Source organism: Astatotilapia calliptera, chromosome 3, assembly GCF_900246225.1.
Source record: "Astatotilapia calliptera chromosome 3, fAstCal1.2, whole genome shotgun sequence".
NCBI classification, from domain to species: domain Eukaryota; kingdom Metazoa; phylum Chordata; class Actinopteri; order Cichliformes; family Cichlidae; genus Astatotilapia; species Astatotilapia calliptera.
In genome coordinates this window covers 32,392,238-32,417,572 of record NC_039304.1, presented here as the reverse complement: position 1 = coordinate 32,417,572, position 25,335 = coordinate 32,392,238, and the positions used below count along the sequence as shown (strand labels likewise).

At 37.8% G+C, this 25,335-nt stretch overlaps 1 protein-coding gene across 1 annotated transcript; it reads right to left on the bottom strand.

The window, feature by feature from the left end:
- Positions 1–368: 368 nt before the first annotated feature.
- On the bottom strand, positions 369–23,807 carry LOC113019259 (integrin alpha-M-like). Its single transcript, XM_026162840.1, has 30 exons — positions 22,938–23,807; positions 14,163–14,265; positions 13,883–13,986; positions 13,367–13,437; positions 13,018–13,132; positions 12,658–12,785; positions 12,416–12,561; positions 11,850–12,000; positions 10,893–11,043; positions 10,080–10,153; positions 9,789–9,909; positions 9,474–9,613; positions 9,235–9,381; positions 8,934–9,143; positions 8,707–8,840; positions 7,908–8,050; positions 7,651–7,805; positions 7,407–7,532; positions 6,297–6,370; positions 3,433–3,574; positions 3,246–3,344; positions 3,050–3,129; positions 2,879–2,965; positions 2,715–2,784; positions 1,809–1,907; positions 1,616–1,696; positions 1,385–1,495; positions 1,193–1,306; positions 1,004–1,114; positions 369–830 (listed from the first exon to the last, which is right to left on the bottom strand). Exons 1-30 carry the CDS (start codon positions 22,969–22,971, stop codon positions 732–734), a joined length of 3,420 nt encoding a protein of 1,139 aa, XP_026018625.1. The 5' UTR covers positions 22,972–23,807; the 3' UTR covers positions 369–731.
- Positions 23,808–25,335: the final 1,528 nt, after the last annotated feature.

Below are 25,335 nucleotides of genomic sequence, written 5' to 3'. Positions count from 1 at the left end.
ATCTGGATGATTGACCACGCATCAAAGACAACATGACAATATGTTGTATAAAAATGATTTCTTTTAATAAACTTATGATAAACTGCTGTTATCTTTTGTTATGGGTTTCCTTTGGGCCTCACCCGTGCACGTTTGAAAAGACAGATCTAAGGTCTCTGTGTTTTATTGCTCCAAGTACTTGTTTAACAAATTGTTTCCTCTAACATCTTTCTAATTATAACGTCATCATATGAAACCAAAAACAATTTTTTTTTATATATTGCAAATGACAAACACTGACGTATGAGAAATACTTTTTATGCAAAGTCACATCACAGAGCTAAAACATTGCATACCCTGTCCATTATTTCTCAAAAAAGCAAGTCACATTTCACAAGTTCAGTTTTTTAAAGCAAGCAAAGTGTTTTTTAACTGTATCTATTGAATTTGAAAAGTTTTACAGTACATGATGGCATGACAATTAGTTTCACTGTACAATGTTTGCAGTAATTTAAATTGAAAGATGAGCAGAAGGATTCCTCACAAAATACAGTATTGTGAGCCTGTTTTCAATGTCTTGACCACAAGTGAGGGAACTATATGAGTGATATTAGACACAGCAAGCTGTTTTTATTCGATCAATCAAATGTAGTAGAATGGACATTTCTACGTACCATGTTCACTCCTAAAACTATCCAGAGGATCTATAGATTTCATATAAATTAAATGTACAACTACATATGTGATCTTTTTTACTCTGGTAGGGTTGCGCCTGCATCAGTCCCAGGACTCGGACCATCTGCAGCATTTTCATTTATCATCTGTTTGTATTTGCTCTTGAAGAATCCAGCCTAGGAGTGAAAAAAAAAACCCCACATAAATGTAACAATCGTGCATTAAAAATGAACAAAAATAATCAAGGTATATGAGTAAATATAATAACCATTAAACTATTTTCAACAGGATATGTTCTCTAAAACCTTTATAACTGATTAGTTGAAAAAGTGTAAGAGGAGTCTTTCACCTTATACAGGCCAGCTGTGAGTAAGGCCAGAAAAGCCAACCCTCCTAGACATCCTCCAACGATCTCTTTGGTGAAATCTGGCTCAGGGTAAACTTCTACCTCTGCCTCAATCTGAGAGATGAAGTGACAGGATGTTGATACCAATGAAACTCTTAATAAGTAAAATGAGAGAAAATAATGTGTACACACCCTGCGAACAGGAGGACTGTTGTCAGACCCTGTTGAAAAGTAGATGTACTGGGTTTTGTCGTAATCAAGACTGGCTGTGCTGGTCAAGAGGAATTTAGCAGATTGAAGTCCAATCTAAGAAAAAATGTAAAGCTTAACAGTTGTAAAAAAAAAAAAAAATCTTTCATTTAACCCCAAAATCCCTCCAGTTACCTGCTGTATCCATCGTGAACTAATGTTGGCAGAGATTTTGTACGTCGTACTCTGCAGTCTTTCCAGGAACGTGTTGCACTTGAACACTCTGCATGTGGCTACAGAGCAGTCCTGTGATTTAAAGAGAAGATGCAACACAAGCTGTGATCCAGTGTAATGTGATTTTTGTTTGTTTGTTTAAATCTACAATTAGGTTAAATTTGAACAGGTAAAGTGCAGATGCATCCTTACCACCACTTTATCCTTTTGTATCTTCCTAACAAAATCTCTGACACTTGGTTCTTCCTCATCTCCTTTCTGACAGTCTGGAATCTGACATATGTTTGATTTAAGTTTTATTGGTCTTAATTTTACCATATGCATCCATCCACAATAAAGTTATTTGTAGTTTCAGCAGCTAAAACATATATTACATAAATATTACCTGTAGACTGCTCAAATCCACCCAAATGTCTTTTTCACCAAGCCTCACTGGAACCCTGATCACCACAGTGAAATTAAGCGCTCTGATATCATTTGTGACCTAAATGAATGAAGAAAAGGACCAAATGAATTAGAGTTAGGTCTAAATCATACAATAAACTTTTAAAGAGGATAGAAGTTATAGTCTAAGGAGCTTGGAAAGAAAAGCATCTGGACTTCTTTGAGTTGCTTGAAGACGTTTCACCTCTCATCCGAGAAGCTTCTTCAGTTCTAAGGTCAAATGGTGGAGAGTCCCAGATTTAAACCCAGTGGGAGTTTCCCCCCAAAGAGGGACAAATGACCCCTGATGATCCTCTACCTAATCACATGAGCCAAGGTGTGAAAGTTGGTACTGGGTACTCTCCCTTTAAAAGAGCCAAAAGCCTTGCTTTTCACTTCCTCCATGTAAAGGTTGGCTACAATGAGTGACACGGGGGTTTACGACACCAACTGTCTGCCATCTATAATCCAGTTTTGAGATCCCTTCCCAGACACCTTAATGCCCACTTACATCCTGGGCCATCTGACCTCAGGAAATCACATGATAGGGTGGGGCCAGGTTTCACAATGAGCTCACCTGAAACCCTGGCTGATTGTGACCCACACCCGCTTTCACACCTTGGCTCATGTGATTAGGTAGAGGATCATCAGGGGGTCCTTTGTCCCTCTTTGGGGGGAAACTCCCACTGGGTTTAAATCTGGGACTCCCCACCATTTGACCTTAGAACTGAAGAAGCTTCTCGGATGAGAGGTGAAACGTCTTCAAGGAAACTCAAAGAAGTCCAGATGCTTCTCTTTCCAAGCCCCTTAGACTACGATGACCTGGATGACTGAGAACCTTCACAGACAGATAGAAGTTATATTTTACCTTAACTGACTTTTGGACTGGTTTCTTCAAATCGTTCTTCCCAAATGTGAAATTGTTATAGCTGAGTGGGCTAAACAGACATTTTTTGAGGTTTAAATATACATTATGTAATAGAACATTTGTTACTGTGTGATTTCTTTTGTTACAAACATAACAACACACACCTTTCAAATGTCATAAAAATGCTGTATTTTACATCAATCGATTTCTTTTTGTAGAGTTCACTTGTAGATGCATGCTCCTGATTTCCACTGAAAGAGAAAAGAAAAAAAATCTGTTCTGTATCTGTGGTGCTGTTGCATATATTAAGAGTATCTATACCAAAGCAACAGTACCTGGTGGCATTTGCAGTGACAAAGATCTTCCTCTCAAGTTGACTATTGGGTTCAATCCCATAGGAGACAATTAAGGAAGCCTTAAATGAATGAGAGAAATGAGTGACTTCCCTTTGTCTTTAAATTGTGCAAAAGTCAGAAAAAAGAAAGAGATAAAAGATGTTCTGTACAAATACAATTAAAAAAAGAAACAAACCCCAGTTTTGCTCTTGAAAATTGGCTTGTCAATAGTGCAGTCTGTCCTTCCTTGTGACAAACCATCTTCACTGTCCAAGGAGTTGCACTCGATTCGTCCCTTTATTAGGAAAAAAATGACTGCTGAATGGATTGGAAGAGCAGCAGATCAGTGATGAACTGAAACAGACTTGATCCTGATGCTTTACCTGCTGAATCGTAAACTTCCTGTAGGAGAGTCCAGCTGGGTACGTGAGAATAACACGGCTGTTGTAGGAGTTTTCTCCTCTGTTCTCCACTGTGACTGTGACATTCAAAAGCTCTTCAATACCCACTTTAACCTCTGAGGATCTGACAGAGTACAAAGCCCGATGAGAACAAGGCAAAACAAGACAAGACTAGAACCATACTAATGTCACAGTATTCCAAATGTAATGCACTTTGAGCTTTGATAAACCATGTTATTTTCCAGCTCAAACAGTAAGGTAAATGGCTTTGCTAAGATACTGATGCTAAAAGTGAAAAAAAACAAAAACATTCATCCATTCTTAGTGAGTTAACATTCTAATACTTGCTGGTTCCCCATATGGAAAAGAAATAGAAAAAAACGTATGAAAGACTTTCATCAGATGTGGCCTACTTCATATAGTGAATCATAAAAGGCTTATATGATTTACTCATGAAAGTGGACACTTTCATATATTGTTTTAGTAAGTATCCAAAACATACAAGTTTCGTTTATATAATTATTCCAGGGATCTTATATCTGTTTTCACTCTTGTATGCTTTTCATACAAGTTTCACACAAGACAGATACAAATTGTATAAGATTTATATACATTCTCAGTGACCGTCTTATTGCTGTCCGTCCTCCCGAATCCACCCCATATGGAAAAGATATATATAAATCTTATAAATTTGTATCTGTCTTGTGTGAAACTTGTATGAAAAGCATACAAGAGTGAAAACAGATATAAGATCACTGGAATAATTATATAAACGAAACTTGTATGTTTTGGATACTTACTAAAAAAATATATGAAAGTAATGAGAAAGTGGCCACTTTCATTAGTAAATCATATAAGCCTTATATGATGCACTATATGAAGTAGGCCACATCTTATGCAAGTCTTTTATAAGTTTTTTCTATTTCTTTTCCATATGGGTAGCACAAAAACAACAGTGTCATCAGTTTCAAAAATATTAATAATGGTTGTATAAGGACAAGTTAAGTGACATTAAGTACAACTTGCAAATAACAACACATTTGAAGAAAACAAGACGCACAAGCAAAGCTTAAGTTTTGTACAGTGGTATGCAAAAGTTTGGGCAACCTTGATAATAGTCATTATTTTCCTGTATAAATCGTTGGTTGTTACAATATAAAATGTCAGTTAAATATATCATATAGGAGACACACACAGTGATATTTGAGAAGTGAAATGAAGTTCAGACTGGCGACCTGTCCAGGGTGTACCCTGCCTCTCGCCCTATGACAGCTGGGATAGGCTCCAGCGCCCCCCGCGACCCTGAAAAGGATAAGCGGAAGCCAATGGATGGATGGATGGAAATGAAGTTCATTGGATTTACAGAAAGTGTGCAATATTGTTTAAACAAAATCAGGCAGGTGCATAAATTTGGGCACTGTTGTCATTTTATTGATTCCAAAACCTTTAAAACTAATTATTGGAATTGAACTTGCCTTGGTAAGCTCAGTGACCCCTGACCTACATACACAGGTGAATCCAATAATGAGATAATTTAAGGGGGTCAATTGTAAGTTTCCCTCCTCTTTTAATTTTCTCTGAAGAGTAGCAACATGGGGGTCTCAAAACAACTCTCAAATGACCTGAAGACAAAGATTGTTCACCATCATGGTTTTTAGGGGAAGGACACAGAAAGTTGTCTCAGAGATTTAAGCTGTCTGTTTCCACAGTTAGGAACACATTGAGAAAATTGAAGACCACAGGCTCAGTTCAAGTTAAGGCTCGAAGTGGCAGACCAAGAAAAATCTCATATAGACAGAAGTGATGAATGGTGAGAACAGTCAGAGTCAACCCACAGACCAGCACCAAAGACCTACAACATCATCTTGCAGCAGATGGAGTCACTGTGCATCGTTCAAGCATTCGGTGCACTTTACACAAGGAGATGCTGTATGCGAGAGTGATGCAGAGGAAGCCTTTTCTCTGCCCACAGCACAAACAGAGCCGCTTGAGGTTTGCTAAAGCACAGTTGGACAAGCCAGCTTCATTCTGGAATAAGGTGCTGTGGACTGATGACACTAAAATTGAGCTATTTGGGCATAACAAGGGGCGTTATGCATGGAGGAAAAAGAGCACAGCATTCCAAGAAAAACATCTGCTACCTACAGTAAAATATGGTGGTGGTTCCATCATGCTGTGGGGCTCTGTGGCCAGTGCAGGGACTGGGAATCTTGTCAAAGTTGAGGGACACATGGATTACACTCAGTATCAGCAGATTCTGGAGACCAATGTCCAGGAATCAGTGACAAAGCTGAAGCGGCGCCGGGGCTGGATCTTTCAACAAGACAACGGCCCGAAACGCTGTTCAAAATCCACTAAGGCATTCATGCAGAGGAACAAGTACATCGTTCTGGAACGGCCATCTCAGTCCCCAGGCCTGAATATTATTGAAAATCTGTGGTGTGAGTTAAAGAGAGCTGTCCATGCTCGGACGCCATCAAACCTGAATGAACTAGAGATGTTTTGTAAAGAGGAATGGTCCAAAATACCTTCAACCACAATCCAGACTCTCATTGGAACCTACACGAAGCATTTAGAGGCTGTAATTTCTGCAAAAGGCGGATCTACTAAATATTGATTTTATTTCTTTTTTTGTGGTGCCCAAATTTATGCACCTGCCTGATTTTGTTTAAATAATTATTGCACACTTTCTGTAAATCCAATAAATTTCATTTCACTTCTCAAATATCACTGTGTGATATATTTAACTGACATTTTTATTGTAACAACCAACGATTTATACAGGAAAATAATGACTATTAACAGGGTTGCCCAAACTTTTGCATCCCACTGTAACTGTGCCTCACCTGGTGAAGTTGAAATCCACTTTCAGGTTATCAACGCATTTGTTATCAGTGCCGCAGTTGATCTCAAACCCTAACTGTGGAAGAGAGCATGATGGAAAAGTACACATTATAAATTATTTAAAGACTAAATAAGTGGTTTTATGGTGATCCAATGTGCTACCACATGTAGGTCTACGGGCAATAAAATCAACAAAATAAAACTTTACAAAGACAGAAAATAGAAGTTAATATATACACACAAAAAACACAGTTAATAACTGCAACCCTGCACAAATTAAAAGGACTTTGAGTCTGTTTTGTAAACACAGAGCCACAGTAACAGAAACCCCTCCCTTTAGCAAACTTCTAATCTAATTGTGGGAACAGTTCAAAAAGCTGCACCTGATCTGATGTGAGGTTTTTTGAGAGACTGAGGAAGCAGTTGTTCTGGAGTTTTATGAACCAAAAGAAGGATTTTTATTTAAATTTTTATTTATAAAGAATGAGAGCATGATGGTAAAGTGTAAAATGCATCATGGACAGAAACAACTGCATTATGCTGCTAACACAACTTCAGCTCTTTGCAATCACCTGCACAGACAACATGCTGATACAAGTACTCAGAGTTATGTTAGCTGAGTGAATGTCGACCTCAGGTCAGCAGCAAGACCCTGAAGTTCAACATGTAACAAAATGATAAGCTGTCAGGCTGCAGCCTCTGCTTCTACCTGTTCATGTTTCTAAAGTAGAATCACCGTGGCGATAGCTTGAAAGTCTCTTTTTGCAGGGTTTCATATTTGCTTTTTGCTGTCAGCTTTGTATTCATACATAAATACTAAGAGGAAGGTCATATGTGTGACTTAAAAACACATTTTTTTTTCTGTTTGATATTTATTTCTGAACAGGCAGAAGGCCTTCATGGGCTCAGCTTAAAACATGGCGTCACTGCACTAATGGTGACTCATTTACTTCAAGTACTTGCACAGAAGTCGCTCAAAGAAGTATCAGTCAGTTGCATGCCTACAATAAAATTGATTCAGTAAAGTTAAGAGCAAACCTAAAAGTTTCTCATAACTTCATAAAGACTAGCCTCAGTTGGTCAGCTAATAGGGTTTTTAAAGGTTTACTTACAGGATGAATGGTTGTTGTTTGGGCCTGCGGGGCAAGACTTGGTCTGAGGTTGGTGTTTGAGGCCGAACCATCAAACGTGAATTTGAGCTCATTGGAAAGTTGGTTGAGAGCGTCTTTGGGGCAAGCCTGCAAGAAGAGGTTTAGGTTCAATGTTGGAGGAGTCTTAAAAGTAAAGTTAATTAAACAAAATCTTAAGTTTAATGACTTTTAAGGACTTTATTTTAAGATTGCTATTAGATCTTACCTCAATGAGGAATTTTACAGGTGAACATTTTTTTATTCCTAAGTCAACAGTAACTGATCCAGACTGCTCTCGTTGTTTCCCACTGATGTAAGCTCGGTTGTTTGGAGGCTTGCGAGTGGCATCCAGTGTTATAGTGTAATCAATCCTTGCTCGAGCTAAAATAGAGGAATAGAATTTGATTTTAATGTTGCAAGTTTCAATACAATAAAATTAAAATGATGTGCAGTGATTGAGAAAAAGAGAGAAGGATGATTAACCTGTGCCGACTGTAGACACTCTGCTCATAGTAAAGCAGATTTCAGCTGTATTCTCTAATGGTTTTGAGCAGTCTACATTCTGTGTAGGGATTTTGTTTGGGCTAAACGATACCTCAGCTCTCACCATTACTATGGGTCTTGATCTGGAAAGTAAAAAGAACACGTGTGAAGGACATGGCAGATGGCTGCCCCTGCCTGAGCCGTGTTCAGACAGAGGTTTCTTCCTGTTAAAGGGGAGAATTTCCTTTTGGAAAGAGAACTTTTGATTTTATCTAATTGTCTGGGTTAAGCTGTGTGAAAGGGAAAATATGGACCTGAGAAATGATATCTAAACTGAAAAGGCAGCTTTAATGCTGAATACTTTCAAAACAAAAACAAAAAAAAAAGCAAGGGATTCAAACCAGAAATCACAGGACTTATTTAAAGGGAATATGCAACAAGGAACAGAGGGAGACTCAGACAGTATAAAACATCAGATAATGATGGAGATTGGAAACAATGAAACAAAACACAACTGAAAATAATAAACAAATTATTCAGAGAGGTAAGTATGAGAATAAAGGGAAACACTGGGGCGCACTAGAAAGTCAGAAACTAAAAACTTAATAAAAATTGAAGTAGGTCTAAATCATACCCCAAACCCCAAAAAATATAAATGCTCTAAATTATTGTTAATGATTTGTGTAATAATTTAACATAAATCATTAAAGCTTTTAATAAAATATATTTGTAAATGTGCCATTCTTATAATAATGAACTTTAGAATGTACCTAAATATTTGACCATTACCTGGACCTACCTCAGTAAGGCAACTCTACCCTTTGAACCCACCGCTAAGTCAGGCAGTTCATCACCACTCTGGTCAAAAGACGACTGACTGATTGACACGCCAAAGAACTTCAGTCCTGACTGGACCTCAGAGCCAGTAATTCTCTGAAATATTTTAATTAATCAGATTTCGTAAAATATTGACTTTACTTGATAGATGAGTTTAGACATCTTTGTGAGGTCTTTGATGTTGTGTACCTGTGAGTAAGTAGGACTGATTCGTCCTCCTTCACTGTGGAATATGTAGACGCTGCCTTCACCATTATTCTCCAATGGTGCTCCAACTGCCAAATCCATGAATCCATCTGAGTTTAGATCAGGCAGCACAGCAAGAGAAGAGCCGAACCTTCCTTTGACAGCTGCATGTCCTCTTAGTATTAACGGATCCTCAAAATTACACTCCACAATCTAAAAGCAGGAGAGTGAATATTTTATAGTTAATAAAAATTTGACAAATAAACCGATTAATTTAATTGGATTAGATAAAACTGTGATTTACCAAACCAGTTAGTCTGCAAACATAAACTCTTCCCTCTCTATCAGGCTCCATGTACATTGGGGCTGATATGAAGATCAGATCAGTGATGTCATCATTATTTATGTCCATGGTACACACCTCTGCCCCGAAATATGCACCAGTCTGATACTGTGTAAGGAAGATATGATTATTTTTGTATCTGAGATCATTTCTATGGAAATTATAATTTAATTCATATCTGTCTTAATACAAATGCATACCTGTGATGAAAAGGGCTCAATCTTTTGGTTTTTCAAGTTTTCTCTGTTAACAGCAAACACAACTCCTCTGTGTTTATATCTTGGAGCACCAACAACTGTCAGAGAGCCATGCCAGGATTTAGCAATTGCCATGGAGTAACCTAGAATTTTGGTTTTCAAAAGGAGAAGGCAGATTAAGATTCCTGATTAATCCTGTTAAATTATGTCTGTTATGCAAACTCTTCAGTGTGTTTGTGTCAAAGAATTACAGCAGAGCGGTTTATATACATGATCACATGTGTATGAGTTAGATTGTTAAAGCTGTAATATTCTTACCAAGATAGCTGTCAGGCTCCAAAGACACATCCTCATATGTTTTCACCTTCTGGCCTCCAGTTGTGTATTGCACGTAGCCTCCCCTCCACTGGTTTGCACCAACAATAGACGTCTGAATTCCCTACAGTGCAGACAGGAAATACATTTTATATACAATCTATTTTACATTTAAAATCTGGAATGTGTTTAACCTGTATTTGCCATTAGAACTTAAAAACTGCCACAAAGGCACATGTGAATCTTTCTTTCTATGACTAGACTGTCTGGTGAGTTTCAGGTAGTTTTAATTACCTCGGGCACATAAACTGCACTGAATCCCTCTTGAGACATTTCCATTTTCAGTGACTCTCCACTGCTTTGAGATCCTGTAACAGAAAAATAAATGAGAAGGTAAAAGACAGACACGATGAGTCAAATTCAATTTGAAGATTAATTTCTTTTATTATGCTTCAAGTAATTATTTAACCTCCTAGGACCTGGCGTCCACATATGTGGACATCACATTTTGGGTTATTTAGACTCAATTTTGCTCTACATGGGCCTGATATCCACTGACGAGGACATTATACTGCTACTGTTCTATCAAAATTTTAAACAAATATCCTCATATGTGGCTCTTATTTTTCTTAAAAACAAAAATAATGTAAAAAAAATAATCTAGCAATTCTTTGTTTTTTCATTCATCTGGCCCCAATATGCCCAAATATCAAAGAGAAATTAAAAATGCATGTCGTGGAAGAGTTCTGGTCTTAGGAGGTTAAATTTTTTTTTTACAGTTTATTATATAACTACTGAGCATTTATTGCTCATTTTACAAAATGTAAAGTTACATTTGCTTTTACAGGTGACTTTACTGAATACAGTACAATAAAGTTAATACAATGTACTAATTTTAGTTGCTTCTTATTGTAGCATTTTACACAACAAATGAAAGTTAACTGCTTCAATTCCAGAAGGACACAGATCCTCATAATGAATGTGAAAAAAATCCCTTGTGAATAAGTGAGCGGCTGAAAGTAGCATTTATTACAGTGCAATTATTTTAATTTTTGAAACATTTACAGGAATTTTAACAAAGTTGTAACAATAAATTTATGTTTGTACCTTCGATTGAGAAAATTTTGTCCTGCAGATTCTGTCTTATTACTTCAAGTGCGTCGAAGTTCTCCACTTGAAAGACGTGTTTGTTTGAGGGAGACGATGCAATGGTGCGCAGTTCTCTTTTGGCATCAGGGTTAGCAAATGCATTCCCCACCTTGTTGACAAATATGTTTGAGTCCTCATACTACAAAAATTATTTGCTCACTTTATTAAAATACATTCGTTAAACTTCACTTGATTTACAAACAGGTTTTAAACTCTCTAACACTGAATAGAACCTAAATCCATGATAACATTTATGTCATGCTATGAAATAGTTTTTACACATATTTTTTCCTCTACTAGCTGTATTTGTATTACACACATATCTCATGTTTCCATTAGTAATTCAGCTTTTTCATTTAAGAGACTTCATTTAAATTTTACATGATCAGTGAGTTTGGCTTTGATTTAAATAAATGCACTACATGTACATTATATGGTGCATATACAAATGTGTGGCCAGCATGTAACCAAAACTCCTAATCTTTGAATTCGGGTGTCTTCGGTCATATCACTACAGGCAAAAAAAAATTCAATCCCTTAGCCATGCAGTCTGAATTTACAAATATTTGTGAATGAGTGAGTCATTCTAAAGAGCTCACTGAATTTAAGTGTAGTACTGTAATATGATCGCACTGCTGCAACAAGTCACCAAATTTTATTTGGTCTGCCTGTATATTTCATGATTGACTTTAAGTGGTATTATTCCAAAGTGGAAACATTTAGACAAAAGCTGTGCGACAGGAATTTCATAACATTGGTTTCTACGGCCAAGCAACTTCAGGAGCTGTAGTGAGTGAGTGGTTCAGGACTTTTCTCCCTATAGTGCAGCATAATGTGACTGTAGTGTGACAACTGAATAAAACTCATTATTATAAAACTCAACATACTGCAGGTTTAAATAATGGAAATACTTACCCCAATAGCAAATCGAACAATGTTTTTACTCTCTGCTAGCTGTGCTGCACCTCCCAGATCAGTCCGATCATGAGATTGTCCATCAGTAATTATTATCAAGACCTTCTTGACATTTTGTCTGGAACCTCTTTGTGGTGTGAAAACATTGTTCCTGTCAAATAAAAAAAAAAATCAAAATAATTTCAAAATATTGTTTTACAGTTGATCTTGTAACTTATACACAACCAGGTAAACTGCATTAATATTATTATTTCTGCATGTCATTCTCTTTGGCAATTTTTTTAACTTTTGCACAAATCAACCTAATACAAGTTTGTTTGTTTGTTTGTTTGTTTGTTTTTTCAAATTAAACTCAGCAAATATTTGAATTTAGCCAGTTGGGGCCATATCATCTTCTCTGTAGAAGATGACACTCTGAAGCACAAGTTTGTGTACCGTGTGTCTTTTAAAAGGCTTCCCTCAGTCATACAGTCCACACAGTACTTAATGTGATCAGATTTATGGAAAAAAATCAACTGGACAATAATGTATCTGCACTTCTTCACTATTATAACTGCATTATTTACACAACATATCTGATGGCCTCGGCTGTGTAAGTAGCTCCCTCCTGTTGACTGATGTCATTGATGTCAGTCTCCACTGATCCAGATGAGGAAAATTTCTTAAAGTAAAAGTGAACCTCAGGTGAAGTAGAGAACTGGGAAACAGAAAACTGAAAAAGAGAGAAAATATACTCAATAGAAATAAAAATGTAGCTATTTTATGTCTTTGCTATGATTTTGCTGACAGAGAGACAGCAGCTGCTCACCTGTGTGTCACTTGAGAGAGATGATTGGATTAGATCTTTCACAAATTTCTTCATTGTTTGAAAATCAGTATTATCTACACTGCCTGAACCATCCAACAGAAAGGCAATGTCTGCTTGTGTTCTACACTCTGTCAAAGAGATGGATTCAGAATTATGTTAATTTTTAAGGGTTAATTTTATATCTTTTCAAACTGATATCATGCAAGCAAAAGGATTTTGTACCTTAGTAAAGGGTCAGTGAATACCACACACCAGGAGTAATGATATACATGGTGTGTGTGTGTGTGTGTGTGTGTGTGTGTGTGTGTGAGAGAGAGAGAGAGAGAATGAGACAGAGAGGCAAAGACCATTTACTGTTACCTTGAATAGAAGAAGGTATGGGTGGTCTGATCCTTTTGAAACTTTCCATCTGAAAGCACACACCGTTGTACATGGTGATACTTCTGCAGTCCTTCGGAATGGTTGGACCACACACCTGAGAGGAGACAAAGCCAAGATGCCATAATTCAGCAGGTTGAGTATTTTTTGTCACTTAAACAATTATTAATTCTATATAAAATCAAACAAGAAATTCCGACATAAATCTTTAAAATCTGCTGACTTTTAGTCTGTTTAAAGAAGAGAGAGAGAGAGACAGAGAGATATACAGATATAGCGATAGATATAGAGAGATACAATCACTGGTAATGTCTGCAGTTAAGTAACTCACCACAGTGTTTTGTGCTGTCGGATCACTTTTCATTGACAAACCAAGCGACATGTTGACTGCAAACTCTGGTGCTGTATTGAAAGCATTACAAATGTGTTAAAACACTCCTAAAATACACTTTGTGTAAGGAAGAAAACAATATTCAAATTGAGAACTACAAAGTGCCACAATTCATGATAACTATAAGAAGTGGTATCGTCTAGACTGGAAACTGAGATAAACAGTAGTTTTCATCTGGTATATTTTCAAAATGAAGGAATGCAAAACAAAACTCAGTTTTACTTTTCTTCGTCACTATTGTCAAAATTTAAGAAATTTTTTCTTGTTTTTATCATCAGTTGGAAAGTTTATTTCATTTTTAAGGCTGAACGTTACATACTAAGATATCTAATATGGAAATCTACTGTAACTGTGATTTGATTTAAACAAATGTATGCGACAGGATCTATGGATATCTATTTTTATGGCAAAATACTATCCGAGTTTTAGCACATTTAGAAATAAATGGTTACCTACCTTGAAACTGTATATTTTGGCAGTTTTGGGAAGAGGTTTTGCAGCTGTATATATTCCCTCTTCCATTTTGTGAATGCTGTTCCAGTGGAGCACTGACGAGCAAACTAACAAAATAAATCCAGTCAATCATGTAAGTCTAGAAAGCAAACTCTAATTAAATAAACTCCATATGTCCATATAGCACAACAGAGATGGTAAATAAATAAAAAAGAAATAGCAGTAATGTTAAACATGCAGCTGTAAACTCGCTTTCAACATAACAATGCATGTCCGGACTTACTCTGATTGTCTCTGCACCACCTGGTAGCCAAAACCAGCAGCAGAGTTACTCAGGGTCTTCCAAGCCACGGGATCAATATTGAAACCAAGTGCAGCATTTAACACTGAGGAATAATGAACACAAATCTTTAAAATCACTGTAAAAAAAGATAACATTATTATTATAGCACTACTAATCATAATGACATTTCGGAAACTGTTTACGCTGTGTTAGTCTAATTTCATTCTACCTCTCGAGTACCAGAGTGTTTCTTTCATTACCACTAGAGTGCACTAGAGTAAGACAATTTAAAGGTAGTAACTTTTCACTTATAAAACTTTAATGTGGAGCCCATTTTGTTTGTTTGCTTTCCTTTTTTTTTTTTTGCCTGTTCCGTTCGGTACTTTAGAAATCAGAATTATTGTCTGAAGGTCAATGGATTTATTTTTCCAAGTGGGTCAGTATGGCTATTCCATATTGGTCCATTTGATTGATCTTTATTATTAACATTATTATTTATTTATTTATTTTATTTTAAGTTATTATAGACTGGACAGAGATGAATGGAGGCTAAGAAAGGGAAAAAGAAAGAATGGGAGGGAAAGAAAAACAGAGGGGAAGAGGGACACTGAGAGAAGACACAAAAAAAAAAAAAAAAAAAAAATCAGCTGGATCACCTGTTGGAATAAAAAAAGAAAAAGAAAACAAGCAAAAAGAGAACAACACAGTAGGGAGACCACAGCAACAACCTAGATGAGTAGTGTAACAATAAATAGTAAATACTGGATGGTATTGAGGAGCACGTAAGACTGACAGTGCGCAGTATGCTTTGAGGCCAGAGCCAAGGAAGGGTAGTTTGTGTCTTTGAACACCTGTGTGGACAACTGTGTGCGTGAACACACTTGTTTTCAAAAGGTCTCTCCATGTAATGATCTGCTAGAAGGTGTGGGGAGCCATAGCCCCGTCCCCCAGGGCATGAAGCAGACATGGAGGAGATCCAGCCCCCAGACATCCAGAGGTCTTCCAGAGTGTGAAAGGACCCAAGTCCCCAAGGCCCTGCCAGAGCCCCAGCACGGAGGCGGAGCACCCCTGGAACCCCAAACCCTGCCAGCACTGACTGCACAGAGAATAGAAATCAAGTATTCTTCAGAAAGTTTTTCCAATGTCTGTTGCTGAAGTTGTCATAAATGTAGGCACTGTAGGTTGCTTTTCTTTCACTATTCTGTCCAATTCATCCCAAACCAGCTCGATGGGGTTCAAGTCTGGAGATTGTAATGACCACTCCATGTTTTCAAGCTTACCATCTTGTTCTTTCCTCCTAAGGTAGTTCTGGCACAGCTTGGACTTATGTTTTGGGTCATTATCCTGCTGTAGGATGAACCCCTGACCAACTAGGCACATACCAGAGGGTATTGTAAGCAGAATGCTGTGGTAGCCATTTTGGTTCAGGGTGCCTCTCAGTCTGTACAAGTCACTGACCCTGAATCCAGCAAAACAGCTGCAGATCATCACACTTTCTCCTCCATGTTTGATAGTTGATGCCACACACTGTGGAAACATCCTTTCACCTACTTGAAGGCATACAAAAATCCTGCGTGATTTCAAATTTCAATTTATCAGTCCATAATACCTTCTTCCAGTCTTTAGTAATCCGAGGCTGGTGTTTCATTGCCCAGACAAGCCTCTTTGTCTTATTGTGGCATCGTAGCAATGGCTTTCTTGCAGCAACTCGTCCTGTCCAACCTGCAGCTTAAAGTCTTCTCTTCACAGCTGAAACTGGGACTTGCTTACTACGCCCACTACTAAGCTGTGCTTAAAGCTGTTGTCCTGTGAGCCACCTATCACACAAGCTGTTAATTCTCAGAAACTTGTCCTCTGATTCAGTTGTGGCTTTGGGTCTGCCAGACCTCTTCCTGTCAGAGTTTTCCCCAGTTTCTGAGAGCCTTTTGTTTGATAAAGCTATGTGATAGTACCATATTACATAATAACACTATATAATAATGCCACACTGTAAAGAGTTAGTAATGTATTAATAAGTGCTAAATTCATCATTTATAAAGCTTTAATCCTGCTTAGTATGTAATTTATAAATACAGATTTGTTTATTAAATGTTTGCTCTTGATTGATAATCTTATATTCAGTATAAAGATAACTTTAGATCTTTATAAAGTCTAGATAAGTGAATAACCAAGTATTTAGATGTGGATTTACATATATGATTGAATATGAGCTCATTGTTTGCAAGTGACATTGACGTTTTATAAATATTTATTTTATACTGTCATTCATGGTTAATTCAGGCAGTTACCACTTGTACTTAACCCTCCTGTTATGTTAGTTAGCACAGCAATGATGTTCCTGGGTCAATTTGACTTGAGGCATGCCAAGTTATCCAAAAATGTAAGCAATCAAAAAATTCCAATGGACATGTTTATATCTCATTAGTAAATCCAATACTAACTATTTCAATAATAACATAACATAATTTCCCTAGGGATTAATAAAGTATTCTGATTCAATCGATATTTATTGCAAATATGTTCTGCTTCCCCAATAGCTTTATAATTTCAAGAATGATTCAGTTATTAGTTGTAGTTAGTTGGCCAACTATTGTATTTAGTTGGCCAAGACCAGCTTTAATTGACAGACTTGATGCCTGCCACACAAGTCATGCTATGACATGATATAACACAGCTTCCTAAAAAAAAGTTAATATGATATCAAACGATGCTATTTTTTTCATGTCAAAATGTTCTGCAACTACATTGAAATGCAAATGTTCTTTTTCTTCTCGACACAACCGCAATTGTGTTGTTGTGGCTTTTAACCCTTTAAAACCGATCGGAGCGGGCACGCTCTGTTTTGCATAACTATTTTTAAATCCCGGTAGCACTGCAACCACGTAAGCTAGCGCAAAAATGTTTTTTGCATATGAAACCGGAGGAGTTGTACTTACATCTTATGTCATCAGCTTGTCCTAGGTCACGGTTTCCTTCCACATATAGCTTTGCAAAAACTGCATAAAAAGCGCTTGCAGCAACACAAACATAATATTCCAGAAACACGCTTTGCCGATCCGATCAGCTGTTCATAACACTTCCTATGTTGGAATAGACATCAGCGCGAACTTTCACATGTCCACCATTACCTGCCCGAAACCGGAAGTGACGTCGTTTTCGCAGAAATGTAGTTTTTTACCATCAGGGCCTCATGAGCCTATACTGGTGTTTTTAAAAGTTATCTTTGACTTTATGACTTTCTGTGTCGTTTCTGGGATGCTTAGGACTCATATTGCACTGCTGGAAATAGTTTATTTTGATGCATATGCTGCTTTTTTGCAAATTTGCAGTATAATATTTATTTTCGTTTTTCCTGCAGTATATAAAAATTGGTGTATTTCAAAAATAAAACTATGAAGACACTCAAAATAAATTTCCTGTGGTAGGAAACTATTTTGTGCAACTTTTTTGTATTTACAGTTTTGAGGGATAAGCCTCTTAAATTTCTCTAACTAGAAATATATGTTAAAAAAACAAAAACGATTTAAACATTTTTTTGTAGTTTATTGCACTTTTTTGCAATTTATGTAATTACTATGCACTTAATGCATACATATTATTAAAATCTGGGTTATAATGGTTGTATTGATGTATGGCAACTTGAAATGCTTCCAAAAATGGCTCCACAGCATGTAAAAATATAATATAAGCTCTGGTGAACTTGGTTCTATGGTAGGTCTTAAAGGGTTAAAGAATATACCATTTTTATTTATTTTTACACAGTTGTGAATGTACATTATATCACAACATTAAGAAAAACATAATTAAAAAGATTATTGCACTTTCTGTATTTAGAAGGAAGTCTGCAGTTTTTATTGCATAAAGTACCAATCAGTCCCGTGGCTGGCTATATGCCCCCTTAAACAAATGTCCTACCCCTTAAATCAAACTTAATAAATAACAAAATAAGAAATAAAATAGATTACCCACAAACATGAATATGGACAAGATTTACTACAGTAGCTGAAAAATCCACTAGAAAAGGCACAAATGAGATGGTTTCACATAGGGCTGCACGATTAATTGTACCGCATTTTGATCCGGGACATAATCTGCATGAAAACAAGCGCTCACGCTTCCTGCTCAACAAATGACAAGGGTGGAGCCTTATACCACGTGATACAGAAGCCATCTGGCAGGGGAAAAAAAAAACAAAAAAAACTTAGAGCACGTGAAACTGCCCGAGGGGAGAAAACACAATGAGCGCAGAGAAAACGTTTCCTGATACCGGTGAGAATGACAACCCCACTGTAAAATTACTTCCAAGAAAAGGTTCTCATTCCTCCGTGTGGAAGTTTTTTGCCTTCAAAGAAGATGATGAGAGTCAAAAAAAATATCATTTGCAAGCTGTGTTTTGTGTGTGTGTGTGTGTGTTAGTCCCCATAGGGAAATAGTTCCTCTGCATTTAACCCATTCACCCAGTGAAGCAGTGGGCAGCCACCAATGCAGCGCCCGGGGAGCAGTGTGTAGGGACGGTACCTTGCTCAGGGGTACCTCAGGGTAGCCGTTCAGTGGAGTTGAACCCCCGACCTTCCGATCATGGGGCCACCACTCTACCTACTGAGCTATCCCTTGCCATAGTAGCAGCACCGCAAGGTAACACTACAAATCTGTATAACCACCTCAAACGTCACCATAAAGTGCAATATGACGAAGCTGTAAAGGCCAAGAAAGTGACAGGAGAAACTCCGTCCCCGTCAGCCACCCAAACATTAATAACGGGAACGTTATACAGCACTTCCTGTCGACCTCCTCACCCTCCTCCCAGCTAAACATCCAATCACTGTTAGTATGCAAATGACCTGGTGTCAGGTTTCTCAGCAGGTAGGGCAGAGCAAAATGAAGCAGCAAACCTCTGTCGTAAAAATCACTTATTATCTCGTGAGATAATTAACAACTAAAAAATACAAACATATTTATACAGTCAACGATTCCATTGTTGTTTTCACAGTTTCAGTCTAGTAGAGCAGTGTATCTTTCTGTGAGCCTGTCTGCTGCACAGAGTTGACTGAAGGGCCTGTGTCTGTGTCCGCGACACAAAGCCCTGCCCCAGTTTTCAACTCTGCACTCAACAGTTTTCTCATTTCACATACTGATGTAATCACAGTGATTTTAGTAAAGCTTCTTCACGTTTCACCCCAGCTTCCAGCAGCTCACAAAGGGAGTGAGTGAAAAAGAAAGTGAGATACATTATTTTTTCCAAGCATTTAAAAAATTCTGTGCTGCTCCTGCCTGTACCAATACCAGTAGCAATGACGCTGTTGCTGGTACATCAGAGACAACAGCTAGCATGTCTGCTCCTGTGGCATCAACAGGTGCTGCTTCTCCTGTACCTCTGCCAACAATTGCTGTCCCAAAGCAACTTGCTCAGCTACCCAGTGACTTAAATTGCAACACACCACAATACTGAGCAGCACTGTTAATGAGAAGGATGTAGTTTTTACCATAACTGGTTGTAACAAATGGAAAACAGCACCTGGTCGAGACAAGGGGCTACAGAGGCATGTGTCCAGCCACAACCATGTGCATGCTTCAGCTATCTGGACTGAGCATAAAAACAGAGAGGCCACAGGGGTGACTGTGGATTCAATGTTGGTTGGTAAAACACAATGTGAAAAAAACATTGCTATGTCAAGAGTATTGGTAGTGCTATATATTTCTCTGTGTAAAGGAGTTGGGGCTTCGCGGTACTCCTGAATGGTAAATGGCCTGCATTTGTATGGCGCTTTACTCAGTCCCTAAGGACCCCAAAGCGCTTTACACTTCATTCAGTCATTCACACACACAGGCAATGGCAAGCTACATTGTAGCCACAGCTGCCCTGGGGCGCGCTGACAGAGGCGAGGCTGCCAGACACTGGCGCCACCGGGCCTTCTGACTACCACCAGTAGGCAAACATGGGGTTAGTATCTTGCCCAAGGATACTTGACAGGAGGCAACCTGGGATCGAACCACCGATCTTCTGATTAGTGGCTGACCTGCTCTGCCACCTGAGCTACAGCCACCCAACCTTGAGACATGATGCAGCGGGTAATGATGATGACATTGCTTCAGGTATTTTTCTACAACTGATGGAATATACCTTAGAGAAGGATGAGAAGCTTTTGCCTCAAAAGTGATGGGACCAGGGATAGGTTCAATGTGGAAAATGTGTCTGTGATAATACGGTTCATCGGGAATTCCATGCCAGAGGAGCATCTTACTGGGTTGCTTGACTTGCAACAACTTAATGCAAAGTACATCACCTCTGACATACTGTTACATCTTTCTGATGCTGGCTACTATCAGATTATTCTGTTATTATATGTTACCTTATATATGTAATCAAAGTAGTTGAATTAGAATACTGCTGTAGATCATATTATACCCTTTAATATAGAGTGTGTGATCTGTATGTAGTTTAGTTCTCATTATACTTTTAAGTTAAAAGAACATATTCACTTATTAGTTTATTAGATAAGTGTGCATCACTCTGTATCCTTGATCTGCTGTGAATGTATTACATGCTTAATTGTTGAATCATGAAAAGAAGGTTGTAAGCAGGAGACTCTGTGTCTAAGACAGGGGAGATAGACAGACCACATTCCACACCCCCACCTTACAGAAAGCAGAGAAACAACTGCCGAGGTCATAACTCAGGCGCCGTAAGAGAGAAAGAATGTTAATGTTTGGTCTTTTACGATTAGGTGGGGGCCGTTAGAGGGTATAAGAAGCTGTGTAAACCGTCACCATTTTGAGACTTGCTGTGACCCTCTTCAGGCAGGTCTCCCCATCATGATGGTTCTAATGCTCTTTGTGTTGAATTGTATGGAAATAAATGATTGTTGATTGAGCATAAATACACCAAGTATTGTCCTTCCTTCAGCCCAAAGATTCAAAGAATTGGGAGATTTCAACACTACAATGCTGACAGTATACTTTGCCAGTTTTATGATGGGGCTTCTGTAAGGAGTAGGATTAAATGTGGTGTACACGCTTTGAGAGGATTGACAAATATGTCCCATACATCCACTGCTACAACAACCAACTGCACTTAGTGGTTGTGCATGCCATTAGAGTGAGCCATGTGCAAAAAGATTTTTTAATCTTTCTAGTTCACTCTACAACTTTTTTCACCACCACTATGTGCTCAATAAACATGATGCACCTTGTCTAAAAAGGCTGCTTGAGATCAGATGGTCAAGCCACTATGTGGTGACAAGGTGCACTGTGGAAAATCAAGAAGAAATCCTTAGTATCCTGTATGAGATGACAGAGGATGATAATGCTGCCGTTGACCTGTGCACCGAGGCATCAGGCCTGTTATGCCAAATTAAGAGGCATCAATTCTTTGAGATTGGAAAGTTCGTACTGTGGGTGCACGGTGTCTTAAAACCAGCAAATGCTATTCTATAGTGTCAGTGAATTGATCTGTGCAGTGCTTCTGAGGTTGTTAGTGCAGCACTTGACTCCTTAAAAAACATCTGTGAGGATGACTGCTGGAGGGTGTCATCTCCTGCTGAGGAGGAGTCACATCCAACAAAGAGAAGGAAAACAATGAACAAACAAAGTGTTGCGCTCTCAACTTTGGACCAAACAGACTCTGGTGATTCTCCCCATCAGTCTCTGAAAAGATCCCTGCTCAACATCCTTGACAGGGACTTTCAAGAATGGAAACTAGATTTTCACATAAGAATATTGAAAATTGTTTGTAACAGTCCTGCTAATTGGTGTGTCTTCAGCATCGTATGAGAGTTCCTTCTCCACTTTGTCATAGGTCTTAACCCCTATCGTCACACCATGTTACATAAAAGAAAGAGAAATTTGGTGATCTTGGCCCAATAGAAGTTCATAATGAATAACTTGGATATGGATGAAAGTTTTTGGAAAGAGAAACAGGAGACTGTTATTGTAGAGCGGATTGAGGAGAAAGGAGAGTGTTTAGTTGCAAACACAGAGTTCTGTTTGTTGTAATAAAAAAAAATAAAAAAATAAATAAATAAATAAAAAAAAGTTAATATGTTCTGTTCTGAATCCATTGTGTTCTACAAATTAGTTTGAGTGTTGTAGGAAGAGACATGGTGAATTGTGTGTGTGTGTTTTATTACTATGCAAACTCTTTTTAGTTTTGTAAATATTGGCTATATTGAGAAGTCTCATTTTATTCTTACTTAATCTTGCCAATTAATTTGAGATTTGGGCCATCCAATTAAGATAAATTTTATGTTGTTGGTTGTAAAGATCCTGATGGATATTTGGTGTTCTTTTTTTTTTATTATTCTATTTTCCTACCCTTTTAGTTTTGTTAATATTGGCAATAGTGAGAAGTGTTATTGTTGGGTTCGAATATATTTGATACAGGCCATCCAATTAAGGTAACTGTCATGTTTTTAGCTTTTATAATCTGATGAGAAATATTTTATTTTTTGCTGTTTTATTTTTCAGTTTTCCCCCTGAGGGATAGCCACCTTAACATGGTCAGGGGGTTTGCATGCCTCAGTGACCCTAAGAACTAGACCAGGAGAAGCTTAGCCTTTAGGTGGGACAGCCAATCCAATTACATGACAAAAACAGTTATCCACAGCACCCCACCCCTTTCCCTCCTCCATTGCCACAATATGCACATTGCTACATTTCTGTTTGCCCCCTCATATATGCCTGTCTAGAACCGGCCCAGGTCAGTCCATTTTTCATAGGTTGCTGTAATTCATAAATAGAAAATGAAAAACAAAATCAGAAGGTACAAAGTTGTCTTACCTGACAATAACGTAGCACTGAATATCAAGTCCATGGTGTTGCTCCCGACGAAAGATAAAGTGTGATTTCTTTTCTTTTTTTAAAGAGCACTACTAGTACTGGAAGTTTTGAGTCAGATTACAAATTCATGTAGACGATATCAGAAAAACTGTAAGGCTGAATTTATTTTCTATCAATTAAATTAATTTTTATGGGTTGGAAATGCTTCCCACAGCATTTTGTGTTAGCAGTACTTGTAAATTGATCTGTAAATTCAGAAAGTAACTGCTTTTCTGCAAATCTTTTATATGTTTCTACCAGTCCTTCAAATAGAAATAACAGCCTGTTTATTTTCCCCTGTTTGCTTTTCTCCGCGTCTCCCTAACACACTGTTAAATTGTTCCTCTTGTATCATTTAAAGCAATTGTGTCCCGTCAACTCTCCCTTAAAGACACAGTACAGCCACTTCGCAACGGATTTCGGTCCTGAACCAAAGTAATGGAGAGAATTTTGCTTCATAAGTCTAGCAAATGCGTACGATATGATCCACACGTGTAAACTAAGATGTACAAATGTGTACAATGATTTGAAAGACTCACAAGCTTTAATCCACACCCAAATACGAAGCAACCTGGCCACACGTAAAACTACTTTACAAAATTAAATACTGACCATTAACGCACAGCTTACTTTAGGTTCAGCCCCACGAATCCGATTATTTTACCTTACGAAAACCTGTGCGTACAAATGTCGAAAAACACGTAACATCTCTCTCGCTCACCAACAACCCATTAAATACGTGCGGACGAATCGTCTGGAACGCGAAGATCGAGGTCGTATTTCAGATGCATTGTCCCAGTGTAAAAATGACTGCAAAGGATGATCCACAGTGACGGCCCCACCCACTTGCAGCTGTGCACTAAACATTTATAGGCTACTGCTAAGTGTCTGTAATTGGTAACTCCGAGCTTTCTGATAAAGGGGTTGCGAGTTGTTCAATTTATTTAGAAAAAGGAGTTTACATGTTTTGGCAAAACAAAACAAAACAAAAAACAGATGTCCCAGTTTTACACTGGGACTTGAATGCATCTTACATTTGTGGATCTCTGCGAGGGGGGCTGCCTGAAACTTGTGTTATGAAGTGCAAACAACAACAAATAATACTCTAGGTTTAAAAAAAAATGCAAATCGTTCTTCAACCGCAAGTGACTCCTTAGTCCTTGTGTACTTTTTTCATTCTAATCTCCTAAATGGTAGTGGCACACTGTAACTATTAAATCACTACTATACTAAACTGAATCTCCTTTCTCAAATATGCTGTGAATACATGATGTTGACAGGAAAGATGTGTTATTAACATTAAAACACATGTATCAGTAAAAGATTTTACAGGAATAGGACACGCAGAAGTTGTACAAAGTGAAAAACAGGCAGTGATTACAAACAGGACACTGAAAAGCAACGTGCCAAGGAACAAAGGGAAGCACCCGAGTATATTCACTGAATTACCATCAATTATATAACTTCAACCTTGCTAAGAGGAAGACTTTTTTTTTACCTTACTTTTTCTATCTCATACAAAAACATACTGTGCAGGTAGAATATTATAAGTGTTTGTGGTAATTCAAAAGCTAGCTAAATTACCTGAACTACTTACATATTTTATAAAGCCACTGAGGCAACAGTTTCTGAATGCTGGATTCTTAATTGTAGTTAGATTGTGGCTGGTAAAGATGAAAATGCATACAGAATATAAACTACAGAATTTGGTTTCACTTTGTTAGTAATAAACAGCTGCAAAAGAAATAGACAAAATGCACAAACATGCATCAAAACAGTCACGGTCGTGGCTGTTTACAGTCTTAATTGCACTCACTGTCATCTTCATAATCATAATGATCAGTAGGTGACAAGTGGAGGTCCTGAGGTAGGCGTGACTGTCTCAGGTTTTGCTTCCTCACAAGACCAAAGGTGACATCCTGTGTCACACAGTGTAATCATCATCCACCTAGAGAAGAAGCACTTAGAGTACTCCTGGTTTTATTTTCTGTGGCTGCAAAAAGACTGAGGTCAACAAAGTTCAGAAAAAAAACCCCAAGATACACAAGGTCCAACATTCAACATTCAGTCTTCATAAATTAAAGAGGGACGAGGTTGGTCCAGTTATACTAGATATCACTATACATCACATTACTGTGTATGAATAATAACAAAGAAACTTTGAAGATGCAGAGCATGTGGTCCCATCATTAAACTATAAATAAACATAACCAAACTTCTTTGTTGGAAGAGCTAATGTGTGACCTCTGCAAATTGACTTACCTCTGCAAGTGTGAGTGTCTTCCTTCTGCACAGGGTGCTGCAAAAACCCTAAACAAAAATTGGACTCTCCAGGCACAAACAAACGACAAAGTCCAAA

What these genes read in the sequence shown, in the direction of transcription:
- LOC113019259 (XM_026162840.1), bottom strand. Translation starts at nt 22,971, where the DNA reads ATGGACTTGATATTCAGTGCTACGTTATTGTCAG. An exon ending in GTGCAGTTTATGTGCCCGAG is followed by an intron (nt 9,910 to 10,079) that starts GTAATTAAAACT and finishes TCTGCACTGTAG; the next exon opens with GGAATTCAGACGTCTATTGT. An exon ending in GGAGCCTGACAGCTATCTTG is followed by an intron (nt 9,614 to 9,788) that starts GTAAGAATATTA and finishes CCAAAATTCTAG; the next exon opens with GTTACTCCATGGCAATTGCT.